Below are 18,025 nucleotides of genomic sequence, written 5' to 3'. Positions count from 1 at the left end.
AGATCGTCCAACATTGTCCTCCAGCCAGGCAACATTTTCATTTGCCGCAGTGTGAGGGTTGCCTTCACTTCCAGAACTTGGTGTTCTATCTCCAATTTCACCAACACACAACATTGGACCGCCTTCTGTGTTCGTTGTCCCGAAAAGTGTGGTTAACTCATCATAGAATGGAAATACCTTGCCACGGAAATGTTTGTTTGCCTCATTCTCCTATAAGTCATAAATAGGAAATATGTAAGCATGACGGCAATCCGAGGTCACCTCATTGAAAGCAGAAATGTTGTTGTCAAGAATTACGAGTCAAGACAATGGCGAGTGAATTTGTTTTTATGCGCGTAAGGCTCGGATGGTTTGCACGAGAGGATACGGGGTTAGACTGGTTCGGGCAGGAATAGCCCTACGTCCAGTATGAGAGGCAGCTCGTGTTACTCGTGCAGAGTTTGCAGTAGGGGTTACAAACGGGCGAGAGAGGAAAGTTGTCCTAAGTCTCTTGGGTGTGCACTGGTGCTCGTGAGGAGAGAGTGTGAGTTCAGTTGGCTTGAGAGTTGTCCTGTGCTCGGTCCCCCCAATCTTCCTTTTATAGCGCAAGGAAGAGACGAGAGTTACAGTTGAGCCAGGAGCCAGGAGAAGTAAAAGAGATAAGCAAGTAAAGCACAGGGGGAAGGACCGAGTCCCCGGGGTCGCCGCCTTCCCTTCCGGTCTCTGTCTCCCATCGGCGTGACCGCCGGACGGGGGTGGCTGTCGTTGGGCCCTGTCGGCGACCCTCCGGTCGACCGTCGTGGCCGAGCGTGCGAGATGTGTGTGGCGTCCGACCGCTGTAGTCATGCATGATGACGATGATGTCCGGGTGCCGCAGCCGTGCACGTCGCGGAGGACGGCTGTCGTTGTCGAGATCGGTGGATCAGGACTTAGACTAGTAAATTTCTTTTATGCGCGTGAGCCTCAGATGGTTGCACGGGAGACACGGATTAGACTGGTTCGGGCAAAGGGAGCCCTACGTCCAGTATCGAGGATGCTCGTGTTGCCCGCGCGGGGATTCTGTAGTAGGGGGTTACAGACAGGCGAGAGAGGGACTGGTCCCAGGTCTCTTATGTTCTAGGAGGAGTGTTGATCTCTCGAGATGCCGATCGTTCTCTCGCTCTCCCCCGTTCTCCGGCTCTAGGTTCCGCCTTTTATATCATAAGGGGCCGGCCGGAGTTACAATTGGGACCGGGTAAAAGGTAAAGAGTGAGATGGTAAAAAGGCCTGGCGGGCCTGGCGGGAAAAAAGGGGGGAGGCCCCTGGCGCCCGACGTCCTGCCGACCCTGAACGCGTGCCGTCGTGCATGCCCGAAGGGGTGGCCGCCGGATGCCAAGTGTTGTAGCTCTTCGCAGGTAGCTACTTCGACGTTCGTAGGTATCAGGATAGATCATGATGAGGGGGTTTCGTCGTCACCTTGCCGTCCGTTAGGGAGGATGGTGGATACCGCCGCTCTGACGATGGCTTGTAGAGAGGGGGAGCTTCACGCCTGTTTTGCCGCTTGCGCGGGGCCCGAGGGCGTGCGGGACCCGAGGACGGGGCCGCCCCTTAGCTTGCCTCCGGTCGTCGTAGGTCATGAGTACCCTGCGACGAATAGAAACCGGCCGCCGGCACTGTAGCTCGCACAGGCCGGTTGTGCACGGGTACTTGCGCCGGGTTGCGTGAGGGGTGCGGTCGCCCTGCGTTCTGCCAGCTCTGTGGCGCATTTATGGTGAGGCCGACGGGGGGACCCACAGGATTTGTCCTGTTTACGCGGATCGCATCCGAGGGGGACTCTGACCCCGTGGCCCTCAACGCGCCCGACCCTTTCGCTCGGGGTCGGGCGAGGCGGAACTTGCGCGGTATAGGGTCGGGCGTTCCCGACCCTGGGGTTATAGTCGGGCGAGGCGGAGGCTTCGCGGTGGGAGGTCGGGCGCTCCCGACCCTGACGCCTGGGTCGGGCAAGGCGATGATTTGATCGTGCTTTGATGGGCCCGGGCCTTCAGGTTGGTTTCCTCAAGCTGCGTATTAGGGGGCCGTTGATATTTCCCCCCAACAGTAGCCCCCGAGCCTGTGGTGGAGCAGGAGTGCTCCTCCGGAGGCTTCTTTCGCTGTTTTGCCGTCGGTTCCTGTACCATGGCGTACTTGTTTCGTTTTCGCCATGCTTGAGAGAACCTATCAGTTTGTGACCACTCGTGTGGTAGTTTTTGCGAGGCTAGCCCCCGAGCTCCTGCTCGTTGCAGGAAACCGATCGGGAGGCCAGGTCGACTTTTTGATCGTTGCCCCTCAAGCGTCCGTTCGCTAGGACGGAGGGGTTGAGCCGGGCCACGTTATCCGCGTAGGACGAACCGTGGTGCTCGTTTGAGCTGCGAACGGGTAAGTTCGAGTGGAGTCCCGGTCCCCGTTCGGGGGGGTCCAGCTCGGGCCAAGCTGGTGGCGTACTCCAATTTCCCGCCAGTCAGTTCATATAGTTCTCGGGTCCGTTCGGTTGGATCCGAGGGCTCGTTGCCTTTCCCCGTGGAAAAACCATGAACGTTATACTGAGCGGGACTCGAACGTGAGGTTGGGGCGCCCTTGGCGTTTGCTCGCCTGGGTGTTGGCCGCTAGCGGGCCCGTCCCTTCTCACCCCTTGCTCGGGGATGTCCTGGGGCAGCTGTCGAGCCCGTGTTGGGCCAGCTTTCGAACCCCTGGACCGTATTGGGCCGTAGGGGCGTTTTCAGCCCCGTATCCCTTTCTTACCTCCCTGTGGTCGTTGGGCCGGAGCGGAGCGGTTGGTGTGCCAGGGCCGGTCGGGCGGAGCGTCGTGGGTGCGAAGCCCGGGGAGTGGAGTTATGGAAGCGCCGTCCCGCGGATCGAGGAAGATAGGATGTTTTTTCGCGGCCGATCGTGCGCGCGATTTTCGAAAGGAAACGGGCGTGGCAGGGGCGTACCTGGCGCCGTATTTATGGCGGCCGGAGCGTCGGTTTGGCTTCCCCGGTACTCTTCCTATAAAAGCTGGAACACGCCGCTCTGGTTCCTCTCCTTTCGCGCTCAAGCCTTCTTGCCTTCTAGCTCTCCTGCGCTCGCTTTGCTTCCCTTGTTCCCGTTGCCATTCGCCGCGCGTTTCGTCTTCGTCTCCGCCGGTCTTCTTCCCTCTTTGGCGATGGCTTCCTAGGGAGTCTCCCACTTCACCGCCAAGCGCGCCGAAGGTCTGGTGCGGAAGGGGCTCCTCTGCGAGAAGACGGCGGCGGACGAGTGGAGGCTGCCGGAGACGGAGCAGGTTCCGTCGCCGCCCGCTGGCTACGTCGTCTCCTTCGCCCATTTCCATGAGCGGGGATTCGCCTCCCCTCCGAGCCGCTTCTTCCGCGGGCTGCTCCACTACTACGGGCTCGAGCTCCAGCACCTCAACCCCAACGGGATCCAGCACATTGCGGCGTTCGTCGTGTTGTGCGAGGGATTCCTGGGGATCGAGCCCCACTTCGAGCTGTGGAAGTACTTCTTCACGGTGAGCCTCTATCAGAAGTCCGGGAAGGCCGGAAGCCAGCAACAGTCACCTCCGGTGCCGATTGGGTGCGCCGGCATCCACCTCCGTCATACTCGTTCCAAGGAGTATATGACGGTGAAGACCTCCGTGTCCCATAAGGGGTGGCACAACCAGTGGTTCTACGTGAAGAACTACCCGAACTCCCCCTTGCCGACGTTCACCGGCCGCACCATCGACGCGGCGCCCGACGTGTGGGCGTACGGGCCGGTGGAGAAGGAGAAGAAGAAGCTCTCCGACCTCCTGCAGGCCATCGGGCAATTGAAGCGGGAGGGACTCACTGGTGCCGGTGTCATCGGCGCATACCACGCCCGGCGGGTGGTGCCGCTGATGCTTTGGATCCGGCCCCTTGGCGTCATGACCCCTGACATGCCGCCCGATGGCACCGTCCTGGCGATAGGCGCGCTCGCCGCCTCCGAGATCCAGCAACGGCTCCGGGAGGCGCTGGAGGACAAGGATGTCGAGTACCCGGTCCCCGGGCACCCGCCGATGCGCCCGGAGCAGGGCTTCGTGGACCTGGTAAGGCATATGGGTCACTACTTCTCCCCCCTGATGTTCTGCCGTCTCGTTGTTCCGATGTGGGTCCTCTTTTTCGCCTCACAGGGCTCGCTGACCCGGGTTAAGGACTCTCTCCCGCCGGTGCCGGAGGATGCCGCACGGAGGGCTCTCAACCGTATCCAGGCGGAGAAGGACAAACGCCGCAAGGACAAGGAGACGGAGAAGCGGCGGCAGAGGGCCGCCAAGGAGCTCCGACGGCGGCGGAGAGGGGCGGTCGTGTCTGACGACGATGACGACGATGAAGAAGAAGAAGAGGAAGAAGAAGAGGAGGAGGAGGAAGTGGAATTGTTTGCCCCCCGTTCGGGGGCTTTAGTGATTCGCGACGCACCCCCGCAGATGACAGCAGGGGGTGTGTCGGCGGGAGCGCCCGTGCGGGATCCGGCTCCCCCCGGTCCTGGGGCCGTGCCTCAGGGGCCGACGCTGCGCGTGCTCCAGGAGCCTGCGCGGACCGCTCCTCAGGGGGCGACGCAGGGCGTCCCCCGGGGGTCGGCACAGGACCCTCCCCAGAGAGGGACGCGGGGCGCCCCTTCTGGGTCGTCCCAGGGCACCCCTCAGGAGCAGGCGCGGGGTGCTCCTTTGGTGCCGGCGAGGGATGTCGCCCCGGCGCCGAGCCGGAGCGTCCCTCAGGGGCCTTCAGAGCCCGCCCCTACTGCGGTCTTGGATCCGGCGCGGGGCGCCCCCCAGGAGTTCGCTCGGGGGGCTCTTCGGGGATCCGTGGGGGCTGCCCCCGCCGCCGCGCCTGCTGGCGGGGGGCAACGGGGCGGCGACAAGCGGTCACTGCCAGACGCTTCGGGGTCGGCGTCTGGCTCCGAGTCGAAGCGCGCACGCCGCCCCTGCGCTTCGAGGGTGTAAGTTGATTCTCTCCGCACGTCGTCTTTTCTTTCTCCTTTCATATGTTTCTGTTTGACGCCTATCCGTCGACGTTGCAGCACTTCTCCCCGTGGTGTCAGCCCGCGGCTGGCGCCCAAGAAGATGCTGCGGTCGTCGTCCTCCTCCGGGGGACGGGCCGCCACTCTGCCAGCGGTGACTGGCGGGGTTCCTGGCGTGGCCGCAGGTCCCCCGGCGGAGGTGGCCGCTGGGGAGCCGGTCGTCGGGACGGCGGCGGGGTCGGCCGCAGGAGGGGGAGCGGACCCCACTCCACCTGCGGCCCCACCGGTCGTTCTTCCGGCTCGGGCCGCGATTCCTCCGGGCCCACAAGCCGGGGAGGTGATTGACCTCGACACCGACGAGGCGGAGGAGACGGAGACGGCGGTGGGCAGGGCGGATGCCCCCGCTGCCGTGGCGAGGTCGGAGGCAGAGGGGGCGCTGGCTCCCGAGGGTGCGGCGGGGGTGAAGGCACCGGTGTCGGAGGCCGAGGTCTCCGTCCTGGTTGCTCCCACGGGGGCGCTTCCGGCGGCTGGGATGGAGGTGCCCACAGAGGTGCCGGAGCCGCCGGCGGATCTGGGGGTTTCTGACGTCGTACTGTCATCGTCGACGACGATGTCAGAGTCGGGCCTTGCTCCACCCTCAGCTTCCTCCGTCCCCGGGGCGTGGAGAGGGCACATCCTCCGCTGGTCATCCCGCGACGACCCGCCGCGGCGCCTCTACGCACTGGATGATGCCACCGAGTGGCATAAGTGGCAGGTGGTGCATGGCGGCGTCGCCCGGGCTCAGGCGGCGCTAACCTCGGCGTTGGGAGCTTTGGCTGACACCGTAGTCCCTGGCAACCAGGTATGTTTGCTTTTGCCGCTCGGTGATGAGCTCTTTTATTTTTACTTTCTTGTCTTACCGTCATGTTGCTTTGCAGGCTCTTGCGGAGGCCAGCCTGGAGAAATCCGACTTCCTCCGGCGGCAGCGAAACCTCTGGGCGCACTACAACACCGAGAGGGAGCGTTCCAGGGGTCTGGCCTTGCAGCTCGGTGCTGCCCAGGGGGCCGTTCGCGACCTGGAGGGGCGCGAGCAGGCGGCGCTAGAGGGGGCGCGGCGTGCCGAGGCCAAGCTCCAGGCTGTCGCGGAGAAGGCCCGCCTTGACCTTGAGGAATTCCAGGCTGCTATGGAAAAGGCGCGCCATGACGCCGAGGGGCTAAGGGCAGCTGCTACCGAGCGGGCCCGCCGGGACGCTGAGGAACTGGCGCGGCTGAGGGGGGAGAATGCAGCCCTTCGAGCGGAACACGACCAATTCCGTTTGCAGGTGGACGGGCTCCAGACTGCCGTGTCCCTCAGTGTCGCCCGGGAACACGAGCTGAAGGCCAAGGCCGACGGTGAGGCTCTTTCTGCTTCTTTATTTCCGTGCTGTTGGTGTTTCGTTTCCTTTAACTTGGTGAGGTTTCTTGATCGGCTCCTGCAGAGGACCTTGCCAGGTTGCGGGTTTTGCTCGACGAGGAGCGCGGTGAGCATGGCACCTTGCGGGATGCGGTCCGCGTCGTCTGCGAGGACTTCGGTGTTGCTCCGGAAGAAGGGTCGAGCTCGCTGTCGGCCCGTGTTCTTGAAGTGCGCCGTCGCCGTCGTGAGATTGCCGTGGACGCGCTTCACCTCGGTGTGCGGCGCGCCTTCGGGGTCTTCGGCTCTCACTATGCCGACATTAACTTTGTCGCGATGAGTGAGGGGTACTGCGTCGGCTACACCGACGCCGAGCTGGACGAGATTGACTCCGCGGTGACTGGGCCGGCGGAGGCCCTCGCGAAGCTTCTGGAGGATGAAGCCGTTCCCCCAGCCGACCCTGAAGCCAATCCTGCTGGCCCCGAGGCCCCTGCCGCCGCCGACCCTGAAGCCGCCGCCGTCGCCGACCCTGGGACTACCGCTCCGGCCGATCTTCTGTTAATTAACTGCACCGGGCATGTGCCCAAAAGACGTTTGTATTTAAGTCAGTCGTTTCGAACTTGTTTGCGTTGGCCATACAGGCCTGTTCTTATGACTTTTTATTTTGCTAAGGAAACCGTTTCCCTTTGTTATTCCTTTGGTTTTTTTGAAAGCGTTTGGATGCGTTGCCGGGTGCGTCAGTAAGTTTTTGATGAGCGAGGGTACCGTAGCCGCTGGGGCGTAGGCCTTTCGCAGTCCGATCGCAACTTGGCTGAGTACCGTTCGTGCATCCTTATCTTTCTCTGTCCAAAGGTTTTTCAAAAGGGAGTGGCCGGTTTTCTGAAAGAAGAAAAAACGTTTTCTTTTTGGCGGTGCCCAGCGGCTGGGGTCGGCGCCCCCGATAGCCCCCGAGGGGTGTTTGATCCTGGGGCCAGGCCAGGGTCGGATACCCCTGAGCTTAAAAGAAAAAGGCCTTCTTGTTTCGTGAAGGTCAAAACTGGTAGCCCCCGAGGGGTATGCGACCTTGGAGCGAGGCCAAGGTCGGATACCCTTGAGCTTAAACGAAAAGGCCTGAGCCAAGGTGGCTCAGGGTTTCTTTTTAACAGAAGAACAAAACTGGTAGCCCCCGAGGGGTATGCGACCTTGGAGCGAGGCCAGGGTCGGATACCCCTGAGCTTTAAACGAAAACGGGGGCAAAGCTATGTATAAATTATGAACAAGAGCTATGGATAGAAGCGTCTTAGCTGTTCTATGTTCCAGGCGTTGCTGAAGATTTGCCCGTCGGGAGTCGCCAGCTTGTAGGTGCCTGGCCGTAGCACCTGTGCGATGATGAACGGGCCTTCCCAAGGGGGAGTCAACTTGTGCCGACCCGTGTTGTCTTGGACGAGGCGGAGCACTAGATCTCCAACGTTGAAGGCGCGGCCTTGTATCCTGCGGCTTTGGTAACGCCGTAGGGCCTGCTGGTACTTAGCCGAATGCAGGAGGGCTACGTCTCGTGCCTCGTCGAGTTGGTCTTGTGCGTCCTCGAGCGACGCCTGGTTTCCCTGTTCGTCGTATGCCTTTACCCTTGGTGATCCGTACTCCAAATCGGTGGGCAGAATGGCCTTGGACCCGTAAACCATGAAGAACGGGGTGAATCCCGTCGCCCAACTGGGGGTCGTCCTCAGGCTCCAGAGGACTGCTGGGAGTTCCGCAACCCATCGTCCGCTGAACTTTTTAAGGCGGTCGAAGATCCGTGGCTTGAGACCCTGGAGTATCATGCCATTGGCTCGTTCGACTTGCCCGTTCGTGCGGGGGTGCGCAACTGCCGCCCAATCCACTCGAATGTGGTGGTCATCGCAGAACTGGAGGAATCTTTTTCCGGTGAACTGCGTACCGTTGTCGGTTATGATGGAGTTCGGGATCCCGAAGCGGTGGATGATGTCGGTGAAGAATTGTACCGACTGCTCGGACTTGATCTGCGCCACAGGCCTTGCTTCGATCCATTTGGAAAACTTGTCGACAGCGACGAGTAGGTGGGTGAAGCCCCCGGGCGCCCTTTTGAAGGGTCCGACGAGATCCAACCCCCAGACCGCGAACGGCCACGTGATGGGGATGGTTTGCAACGCCTGTGCGGGCAGATGGGTTTGGCGAGCAAAGAATTGGCATCCTTCGCAAGTGCGGACTACCTGGGTAGCATCCGCGACCGCGGTTGGCCAGTAGAAACCTTGCCGGAAGGCATTGCCCACCAGTGTTCTTGGCGCAGCGTGGTGACCGCAGGCCCCGGCGTGGATGTCCTGGATCAGCGCCCTTCCCTGCTCGATCGGGATGCAGCGCTGGAGGATCCCCGTGTGGCTTCGCTTGTAAAGCTCTTGGTCGATGATGGTGAAGGATTTCGCTCGGCGCGTGATCCTACGGGCTTCGGTCTTGTCAGTTGGGAGCACGTCGCGGATAAGGTACCCGAGGTATGGGGCTCTCCAATCGGTCGGGGGGTCGGCCCCCGCCGCGGGACCCGCCTCGATTTCCATAACCGTGGGGTCGGAGGGCTTGGCTTCCGCGGCCGGGTCGGGCGGGGCGGCGTCGTTTCCCTCGGGGTGGGTGTTCGGGTCTAGGATAGGTGGCGTATTGCCGACCTCTCCTGGCCCGGATCCCGACCCCGAGGCTGGGCATGCCCCGCCGACCGCTGCTGGCTCCGGGTAGCGGATCGAAGGCTTCAGCTGGTCGCTAACGAAGACGCCGTCGGGGGCGGGCGTCCGGCCAGACGCCGCCTTAGCGAGCTCGTCGGCGGCTTCGTTGAAGCGCCTCGCGACGTGATTGAGCTCCAGCCCGTCGAACTTGTCCTCGAGCTTACGTACCTCGTTGCAGTAGGCGGCCATCTTTGGGTCATGGCAGCTCCACTCTTTCATGACTTGTTCGACGACCAACTGGGAATCGCCTCGGACGTCCAGTCGACGGATGCCCAGCTCGATGGCGATGCGAAGCCCGTTGAGAAGGGCTTCATACTCAGCGACATTGTTGGATGCAGGAAAATGGAGGCGAATCATGTACCTTATGTGTACACCCAGCGGAGAGACGAAAACGAGGCCCGCTCCGGCGCGGGCCCTCATCAGCGACCCGTCGAAGTACAGCGTCCAAAACTCCTGCTCTTCTGCCACCGGCGGCGTTTGCACCTCCGTCCACTCAGCCACGAAATCGGCAAGTACCTGGGATTTGATGGCGGTGCGGGGGACGTAGGTGATACCCTGGTCCATAAGCTCGACCGCCCACTTCGCGATCCTCCCTGTTGCATTTGGGTTCCGGATGACCTCACCAAGCGGGAATGAAGAGACGACCGTTACCGGATGGGAGGTGAAGTAGTGACGCAGCTTCCTCTTCGTGATGAGGACGGCGTAGACGAGCTTCTGGATCTGCGGGTATCGTGACTTGGACTCGGACAACACCTCGCTGATGAAGTATACCGGGCGCTGCACCTTAAGAGTGTGCCCCTCCTCCTCCCGCTCCACCACGAGGGCCGCGCTGACCACCTGGGTGGTTGCCGCGACGTAGAGTAAGAGGGTCTCACCGTCGGCCGGCGGAACCAGGATCGGGGCCTTTGTCAGGAGGTCCTTGAGCCGGTCGAGCGCCTCCTGCGCCTCGCTGGTCCACTCGAAGCGGTCGGATTTCTTCAGGAGCCTGTAGAGGGGGAGTCCTCGCTCGCCGAGGCGCGAGATGAAGCGACTTAGGGATGCTAAGCATCCCAAGACGCGCTGCACTCCCTTCATGTTCCGGATCGGCCCCATGCCGCTGATGGCCGCTATCTTCTCCGGGTTCGCCTCGATGCCGCGTACGGAGACGATAAAGCCTAGCAGCATGCCCCTTGGGACACCGAACACGGATTTCTCTGGGTTAAGCTTGATATGCTTATCCCTTAGCCTTTCGAAGGCTAACTCCAGGTCGGGAACAAGCTGATCGCTCTTCCTGGATTTGACCACGATGTCGTCAACATAAGCCTCAACGGTTCGCCCGATGAGATCTCCAAAGCACTTAAGCATACATCGCTGGAAGGTAGCCCCCGCGTTTTTGAGGCCGAATGGCATCTTGACGTAGCAGTAGGGGCCGAAGGGGGTGATGAAGGAGGTGGCGAGCTGGTCGGCCTCCTTCATCACGATTTGGTGGTAGCCGGAGTATGCATCGAGGAAGCTGAGTGTTTCGCACCCGGCTGTCGAGTCGACTATTTGGTCTATACACGGCAAAGGGAACGGATCCTTTGGACACGCTTTGTTGAGACCAGTATAATCGACACACATTCTCCATTTCCCATTCTTTTTCGGTACAAGAACAGGATTGGCCAACCACTCGGGGTGGTGTACTTCCTTGATGAAGCCAGCCGCCAGGAGCTTTTCGAGTTCTTCGCCAATGGCCCTGCGCCTTTCTTCGTCGAAACGGCGCAAGCCCTGCTTCACCGGTTTAGAGCCGGCCCTGATGTTCAGGGAATGCTCGGCGACTTCTCTCGGGATGCCTGGCATGTCCGAGGGCTTCCACGCAAAGACATCGCTGTTTGCGCGGAGGAAGCCGACGAGCGCGCTTTCCTATTTGGGAGATAGGGCCGCGCTGATTCGCACCACCCCTGCGCTGGAACAACCGGGATTGAGGGGGACTTCTTTGATACCTTCGGTGGGCTTGAAGGGGACTCCTGACTGCTTGGCGTCGGACCGATCCTCAACGGTTTCCTCAAGCTGGGCCACCATGTCGCCCGAGATGACTCCGTTGGGCCCCGGCAGCTTAAGCTTGAGGTAGGTGTAGTTGGGGATTGCCATGAACTTCGCGTAGCACGGGCGGCCCAAGATGGCGTGGTAGGTTCCGTGAAAGCCCACCACCTCGAAGGTGAGGACCTCCTTCCTGTAATTGGAAGGGGTCCCAAACGTGACGGGCAGGTCGATCTGCCCGAGGGGCGTCGCCTGCTTCCCTGGCACAACGCCATGAAAGGGGGCCTTGCTAGGACGGAGACGGGAGCGGTCGATCCCCATGGCGTCGAGGGTTTCAGCGTAGAGGAGGTTGAGGCCGCTTCCCCCATCCATGAGTACCTTGGTGAGACGCGTCGTGCCAATGATGGGGTCGACGACGAGAGGATAGCGCCCTGGATGCCGGACGCGTCCAGGGTGGTCGGATCTGTCGAAGGTGATGGCCGGCGCGGACCAATCCAGGAAAGTCGGGGTCGCCGGCTCGGCGGCGTAAACCTCCCGACGCTCTAGCTTGTGCTGGCGCCTGGTGTCGTACGCAGCGGGTCCCCCGAAGATCATGAAGCAGCCGTCCACTTTAGGGAAGCCGTCTTCCTTCTCCTCGTCGCCCTTCTTTTCCTCATCGGGCTTCCGTTTCCGATCGCCCTTCACCGGGTTGCCCACGAAGAACCTCTTCATGAGGTTGCAGTCTTTGTAGGCGTGTTTGACGGGGAACTCGTGGTTCGGACACGGTCCCTCGAGCAACTTGTCGAAGAAGCCGGGTGTGCCCTCGGGGGGCGGCTGCCCTCGCTTTCGCTCGACTGCGGCCACGAGGGGGGCCTCGCGCCGCTGCTTGCTCTTCTTCTTCTGTTGCTGGCGGTTGGAGGTGCCTTCGCCGGCGTCCTCTTCCCGCTTTGCCTTGCCTTTGGAACGATCAAAGATCGCTCCGACAGCCTCCTCGCCGGAGGCATAGCTAGTGGTGATGTTGAGGAGCTCCTCCGTGGTTCGTGGACCTCGGCGCCCTAGTTCATGGACGAGGGGCCGGCATGAGGTCCCTGCTAGGAAAGCTCCTATGACGTCGGCGTCGGCGACGTTGGAGAGCTCGGTGCGCTTTCTGGAGAAGCGCCGGATGTAATCCCGGAGGGACTCTTCCGCCCCCTGGCGGCAACTCCGGAGGTCCCAGGAGTTGCCAGGGCGAGTGTACGTCCCTTGGAAGTTTCCTACGAAAACCTCCTTCAGGTCGTTCCAGTTACGAATGCGTCCTGAAGGGATGTGCTCTAGCCAGGCTCTCGTGGAGTCTGCCAGAAACAGAGGTAAGTTGCGGATGATGAACAGGTCATCGTCCGCCCCGCCGGCCTGACATGCGAGTCGATAATCGCTGAGCCATACTCCAGGGTTGGTCTCCCCCGAGTATTTGGCCAAGCTCGTAGGTTGCCGGAAGCGCGGCTGGAAGGGCGCGTTCAGGATGCGCGCAGAGAAGGCTCGAGGTCCAGTTGCTCCAGGGCTCGGACTGCGATCCTCCCCGCTGTCGTAGCGTCCGCCACGGTGGACGTGGTAGCCACGGTCCGCCCCGTCCGCCCTGTCCGCGCGGGAACGTCTCCGCGCGTTCAGCGTGTCGCGGGCGTCGCGAACGGGACCGACGCGCTGGTGGATGGATCGTGCCTCGCCTATCGCGAGTGGCGGTGCTCGCTGGGCGGTCGCAGCTGGATTCGCCTCCGGAGGGGGTTGATGGACAGATTCCCCCCGCCGCTCCGGGGGGGCGTCCTGCGTTGCCCTACTGGCGTTCTGGCCGCGTCGTCGAGACGCCGAACTTTCCGCCTGCTGGACGGCGGCGCACTCAAGTAGGTTACGCATCTCTTGGCGCGCCCGTCGCTCCTCAGGCGTTGCCGGCTCGGGTAGCTGTCGGAGCAGCACCGCCGCAGCGGCGACGTTCTGGCTGGCGCGGGCGAAGAGCGGTGGACGCTCTCCATCCGCACAGATGCGTTCCTGGACGTCGCGCGCTCGTTGTCGCGCTCCTCCCTCATGGTGGGGGTGCTCTACTTCTCGGCGTGCGCCCATGTGCTCTTCCGGCAGTAGAGAGCCCTCTGGCGCCCTGAGTAGGGCCCCAGTCGTAGCTGCGGCGCGCGAGGGGGGAGGCCGTTGCCTCCCCTCGGCACCATCGCCGTTGGACCCCTCGGAGTGCGCGTCAGCCATGAAGCACTCGCGCGAGGGGTCAGGATTCTTGTTACTAGAGCTAGTGTCGGAGGCTGCCCTTGCCACGCCTACGAGCTCGTTGCTCGCGGACGACGTGGTGAGGGACCGCGTAAGGAGGCGGCCATGAGCCCCCGCGGCGTTGCATAGCACGAAGAGCCATCCTTCTGGTGAGGCCCTTCCGGCTGGTGTCCGACCGCTCGTCGTCGTCGTCCTGGCGGTGGTGCCGAGGGCGGCAGGACGAGCGGGCAGGACTTGGACAGGGATCAGCTCGATCCCGTTCCCGGTGGCCAGAAAGCCCAGGCTCCCGAAGCGGATCAGGGAGCCCGGAGCGAAGCTGCGATCGCGATTGGCCATCTGAGACTTGGTGATCTACGCGCAAAGGTCCCCTACCTGGCGCGCCAACTGTCGTTGTCGAGATCGGCGGATCAGGACTTAGACTAGTGAATTTCTTTTATGCGCGTGAGCCTCAGATGGTTGCACGGGAGACACGGATTAGACTGGTTCGGGCAAAGGGAGCCCTACGTCCAGTATCGAGGATGCTCGTGTTGCCCGCGCGGGGATTCTGTAGTAGGGGGTTACAGACAGGCGAGAGAGGGACTGGTCCCAGGTCTCTTATGTTCTAGGAGGAGTGTTGATCTCTCGAGATGCCGATCGTTCTCTCGCTCTCCCCCGTTCTCCGGCTCTAGGTTCCGCCTTTTATATCACAAGGGGCCGGCCGGAGTTACAATTGGGACCGGGTAAAAGGTAAAGAGTGAGATGGTAAAAAGGCCTGGCGGGCCTGGCGGGAAAAAAGGGGGGAGGCCCCTGGCACCCGACATCCTGCCGACCCTGAACGCGTGCCGTCGTGCATGCCCGAAGGGGTGGCCGCCGGATGCCAAGTGTTGTAGCTCTTCGCAGGTAGCTACTTCGACGTTCGTAGGTATCAGGATAGATCATGATGAGGGGGTTTCGTCGTCGCCTTGCCGTCCGTTAGGGAGGATGGTGGATACCGCCGCTCTGACGATGGCTTGTAGAGAGGGGGAGCTTCACGCCTGTTTTGCCGCTTGCGCGGGGCCCGAGGGCGTGCGGGACCCGAGGACGGGGCCGCCCCTTAGCTTGCCTCCGGTCGTCGTAGGTCATGAGTACCCTGCGACGAATAGAAACCGGCCGCCGGCACTGTAGCTCACACAGGCCGGTTGTGCACTGGTACTTGCGCCGGGTTGCGTGAGGGGCGCGGTCGCCCTGCGTTCTGCCAGCTCTGTGGCGCATTTATGGTGAGGCCGACGGGGGGACCCACAGGATTTGTCCTGTTTACGCGGATCGCATCCGAGGGGGACTCTGACCCCGTGGCCCTCAACGCGCCCGACCCTTTCGCTCGGGGTCGGGCGAGGCGGAACTTGCGCGGTATAGGGTCGGGCGTTCCCGACCCTGGGGTTATAGTCGGGCGAGGCGGAGGCTTCGCGGTGGGAGGTCGGGCGCTCCCGACCCTGACGCCTGGGTCGGGCGAGGCGATGATTTGATCGTGCTTTGATGGGCCCGGGCCTTCAGGTTGGTTTCCTCAAGCTGCGTATTAGGGGGCCGTTGATATTTCCCCCCAACAACGGCTGACCTCTGTAGCCCTGCGTGCTGACCGGGAGGCGCAGCCGACACGTCTCTGCCGCCGGACCAAGCGCGAAACCGGGCGGTGCTCCCTCCTGTGCTAGGGGGCGTGGGTAATGAGTGCCCTACAGCGAACAGGGGAGGCAACGGATTAGGACGGTGCCGTTGTAGCCTGTGCGATCGTGGCTACAGTGTACCCCTCGAATACTGTGGCGAGTCACGTCGAGGAGCGCGGGCACCTTTCTGCGCGCCGGAGCCGCATCGCATTTATGGCGAGGTTGGCGGGGCCCCACGAGATTTGGGCCCTCGTCTGCTGGTCTCTGCCCACCCTCGAGCGAGGCAGATCCTTGTCTTGTGGGCCTGGATGCGTCCGACCCCTGCGCCCGGGGTCGGGCGAGGCGGAGCCTTGCGGCGAGGGGTCGGGCGTGTCCGACCCTAGGACCATAGGTCGGGCGAGGCGGAGCCTAGTGTTGGAGGTATGCCCTAGAGGCAATCATAGAGATGATGATATTCCATTTGTATCCATGATTTGTATGTTGTGTTCATTGAATATCCATTAAAGGCTACTTGAATTGATTTGCAATTATGTGAATTGTATGTGAAACTCTTTACTTGTATGGTTATTCTAAAGTTGTCCCTAGTCGGAGTTCATGTGAGGACACACATGAATATTAGACTAGCACATGTATTAGTTGATGACTATGTTTCACAAGTCATGGACATGGAGATGTTGAACTAATAATGTGGACACATGTGGAGACATGTGTTAGGACTGACCCAACGCGAGAAGTAGTTCTCTCTTTAAACAACATATACGCTTTGTCCTTAGACCTGAGATTGTCGCATGTATTCTAGATGTGGATCGACCTACTTAGGGGCTATCAAACGCTACGCCGTAACAGGGTAGTTATAAAGGTAGCTTTCGGGTTTGTCAAGAAGCATGCTATGAGACATGGTCAATCAAGATGGGATTTGCCCCTCTCTGATTGAGAGTGATATCTCTGGGCCCCTCGAGTGATCGGATCCGAAAATGCATGGCCATGCTACGTACGGTTAAGATTTAACCTACAAAGGGATTCCGAATCACAGGATCGAGAAAGAGCGGTCGGCTTGAAGCTAGACCAAATATCGTGAGGCAAAGGGAATAGCATGTATATTATGTTGTGATGGTTCGTCTGATATGATCTTCGTGTGCGTATAGGAGTTGGCACGTCTTGCTAGAGGCCGCTACCGACTATTGGGCCGAGTAGGAGTACTCGGGCCATGTCTATACGTATCCGAACCCATAGGGTCACACACTTAAGGGGTTGGAAGCCCAATTCGGATCTGATCCAAGTTGGATTAGGTTTAGGAGTACTAATGGGCCTCGGATCCAGAGGCCCATCAGGAACCTCTATAAATAGAGGGGTGGGGGCGCCCTAGGGTTGACACCTTTTGGCAAAACACACCTGCCGCGCCTCCCACGCCCTCGCCTGTTGCAACTCGCGGATCTAGCAGTCCGGCTTGCGACGCTTCCTCCCTGCACGTGTGGATACCTTGGAGGTGTTGCGCCTGCAGCACTTGGACGAGCCATCGACGAGCCGCCGACGAGCCACGACGAGCCGACGACGAGTCGCGGTACCAGAGGCGATCTTGCTGTGCACGTGGACGAGCTGCTAAGGAGCTGCTGGACGTGATCGACTACGTACGACTACGTTGATCGACTACGTACGACTACGTGATCGTCTTCACTGCATCGACGCATATCTACATCTTCCGCACCAGTAGTGCGTCGAGTGGTAATCCCGTGATCCTTATACGGCAGTTCTTCCTGGTTATACGCGGTAGAAATTTTGATTTGCGCTAGCGTAGCCTACCTCGTATCCCAACAGTGGTATCAGAGCCGTAGCTGCTTAGTTTTGGATTCGGGATGTGTGCATATGGAGATATGCGAGTTCTCTGTTTGATCTATATCCTGATTTCGTGCCCTTGCTGCAATGGTAGTGTAACGACATACTCCTACCGGTCGGTTTCCGCCATCGGATTTAAGTGATACATGTAAATCTAGTTGCAGTGAGCGAAGATCAATATGATTGGTCGAATCGAGATCCAGGGTCATACGCCAGGCGCATTAGATGTGCAATGGTAGATGGGATCTACTGCCGGGGTCGGGATTTTGCCGTATGCGTATGCTTCGGTAAATCAGCCGTAACTTTTCGGTACGATCTCGGATCGAGGCGATTTCTATACGAAAATTGATCTACAGAAAAAGTTACACATGAAATTCAACGGCTTTGCCGTTTTCGGCGAAATTAGATTTCCCAAATTCGGCTTGGAAGATGGAGTTTCGGGCCTCCGAAGTTTGGAACGTTAGGACGCCTAACTCTGTTTTGCAGGATGTATGCATGTATCTTGTGATCAGTATGGCCCCCTTGTGTATGTGATGCATGTGTGTAACTCATTCGTGACCTGCGTGTCGCGCGTACGGCAACACGGCAGGAGCCATATGTGTTGTCACTTTATTGTATTTAATGGTCTGCGTACCAATCTGTGATGATCCAAGCAACTATGTAATCTTCATTACTAGATTCTTTACTAGCTATTAGGCGTAATAGCATGCTCTAGTTCTTGGAGGACTCATCACCAGGAGGATGGCGCACATGGAACATGGAGATGGAGATCACCATGGTGAACAGGTTCTATGGAGATGGAGATCACCATATGAAAACGGGACATACTGTGTCACAACTATGTGAATGCTATTCTGTTTATGTTTTACTTTCGGCATGCTGTGATGTTAGAAGTAGAATGATCCCTCACAAAGTTTAAGTTAGTATGCCCTCCCAACTAAAACTTGCACCGTCCCATGTCTTGTACAATTAGTGGTGGGTCTATGAAATTAGGGTGCCACTAGTTTTCCTTGACTAGACGGGTTTGTGTCGGACACTTACACGCATAAGGGTTGGTTTGCTTAACAAGGTCATCTTAACGGTTAAGGACCTTGGGGCATAAAGGTTGGGCGCCGAGACATAGAGATGTCACCCAACAACAGGAGTCATATGTGATATGATTAGCAAAAGTTGCTTACCGATCTACCTCGTTTGCTAGCGGTGATGCTAAAGCTCACTAGTAGACTTGTTAGTTGTGGATCCTGAATCACTAAGTTTCAATAGAGGGATATTGATTTTAGTGGGAGTAGATTCTGTTAAAATAGTTTAATGTAATTTGCTCTATCATGGATACGTTT

At 59.8% G+C, this 18,025-nt stretch overlaps 1 protein-coding gene across 1 annotated transcript; it reads right to left on the bottom strand.

Annotated features, from left to right (window-relative positions):
* Positions 1-10,899: 10,899 nt before the first annotated feature.
* LOC140221505 (uncharacterized) lies at positions 10,900-13,052 on the bottom strand. The gene is made up of 3 exons (XM_072291212.1): positions 12,879-13,052; positions 11,851-12,384; positions 10,900-11,616 (listed from the first exon to the last, which is right to left on the bottom strand). Exons 1-3 carry the CDS (start codon positions 13,050-13,052, stop codon positions 10,900-10,902), a joined length of 1,425 nt encoding a protein of 474 aa, XP_072147313.1.
* Between the last annotated feature and the right edge of the window lie 4,973 nt (positions 13,053-18,025).

The sequence above is a fragment of the Setaria viridis genome, chromosome 9 (genome assembly GCF_005286985.2).
Source record: "Setaria viridis chromosome 9, Setaria_viridis_v4.0, whole genome shotgun sequence".
Classification (NCBI taxonomy): domain Eukaryota; kingdom Viridiplantae; phylum Streptophyta; class Magnoliopsida; order Poales; family Poaceae; genus Setaria; species Setaria viridis.
This window is presented reverse-complemented; position numbering and strand designations above follow the sequence as displayed.

Excerpts from the sequence above, each read along its gene's own strand:
- LOC140221505 (XM_072291212.1), bottom strand. The coding sequence starts at position 13,052 with ATGAGGGAGGAGCGCGACAACGAGCGCGCGACGTCCAGGAACGCATCT. Across the intron at positions 12,385-12,878 it reads ACGGGCGCGCCAAGAGATGC|GCCGGCGGGGCGGACGATGA; the intron begins GTAACCTACTTG and ends CTCGCATGTCAG. Across the intron at positions 11,617-11,850 it reads AGGCCCCCCTCGTGGCCGCA|TGCTTCATGATCTTCGGGGG; the intron begins GTCGAGCGAAAG and ends AAAGTGGACGGC.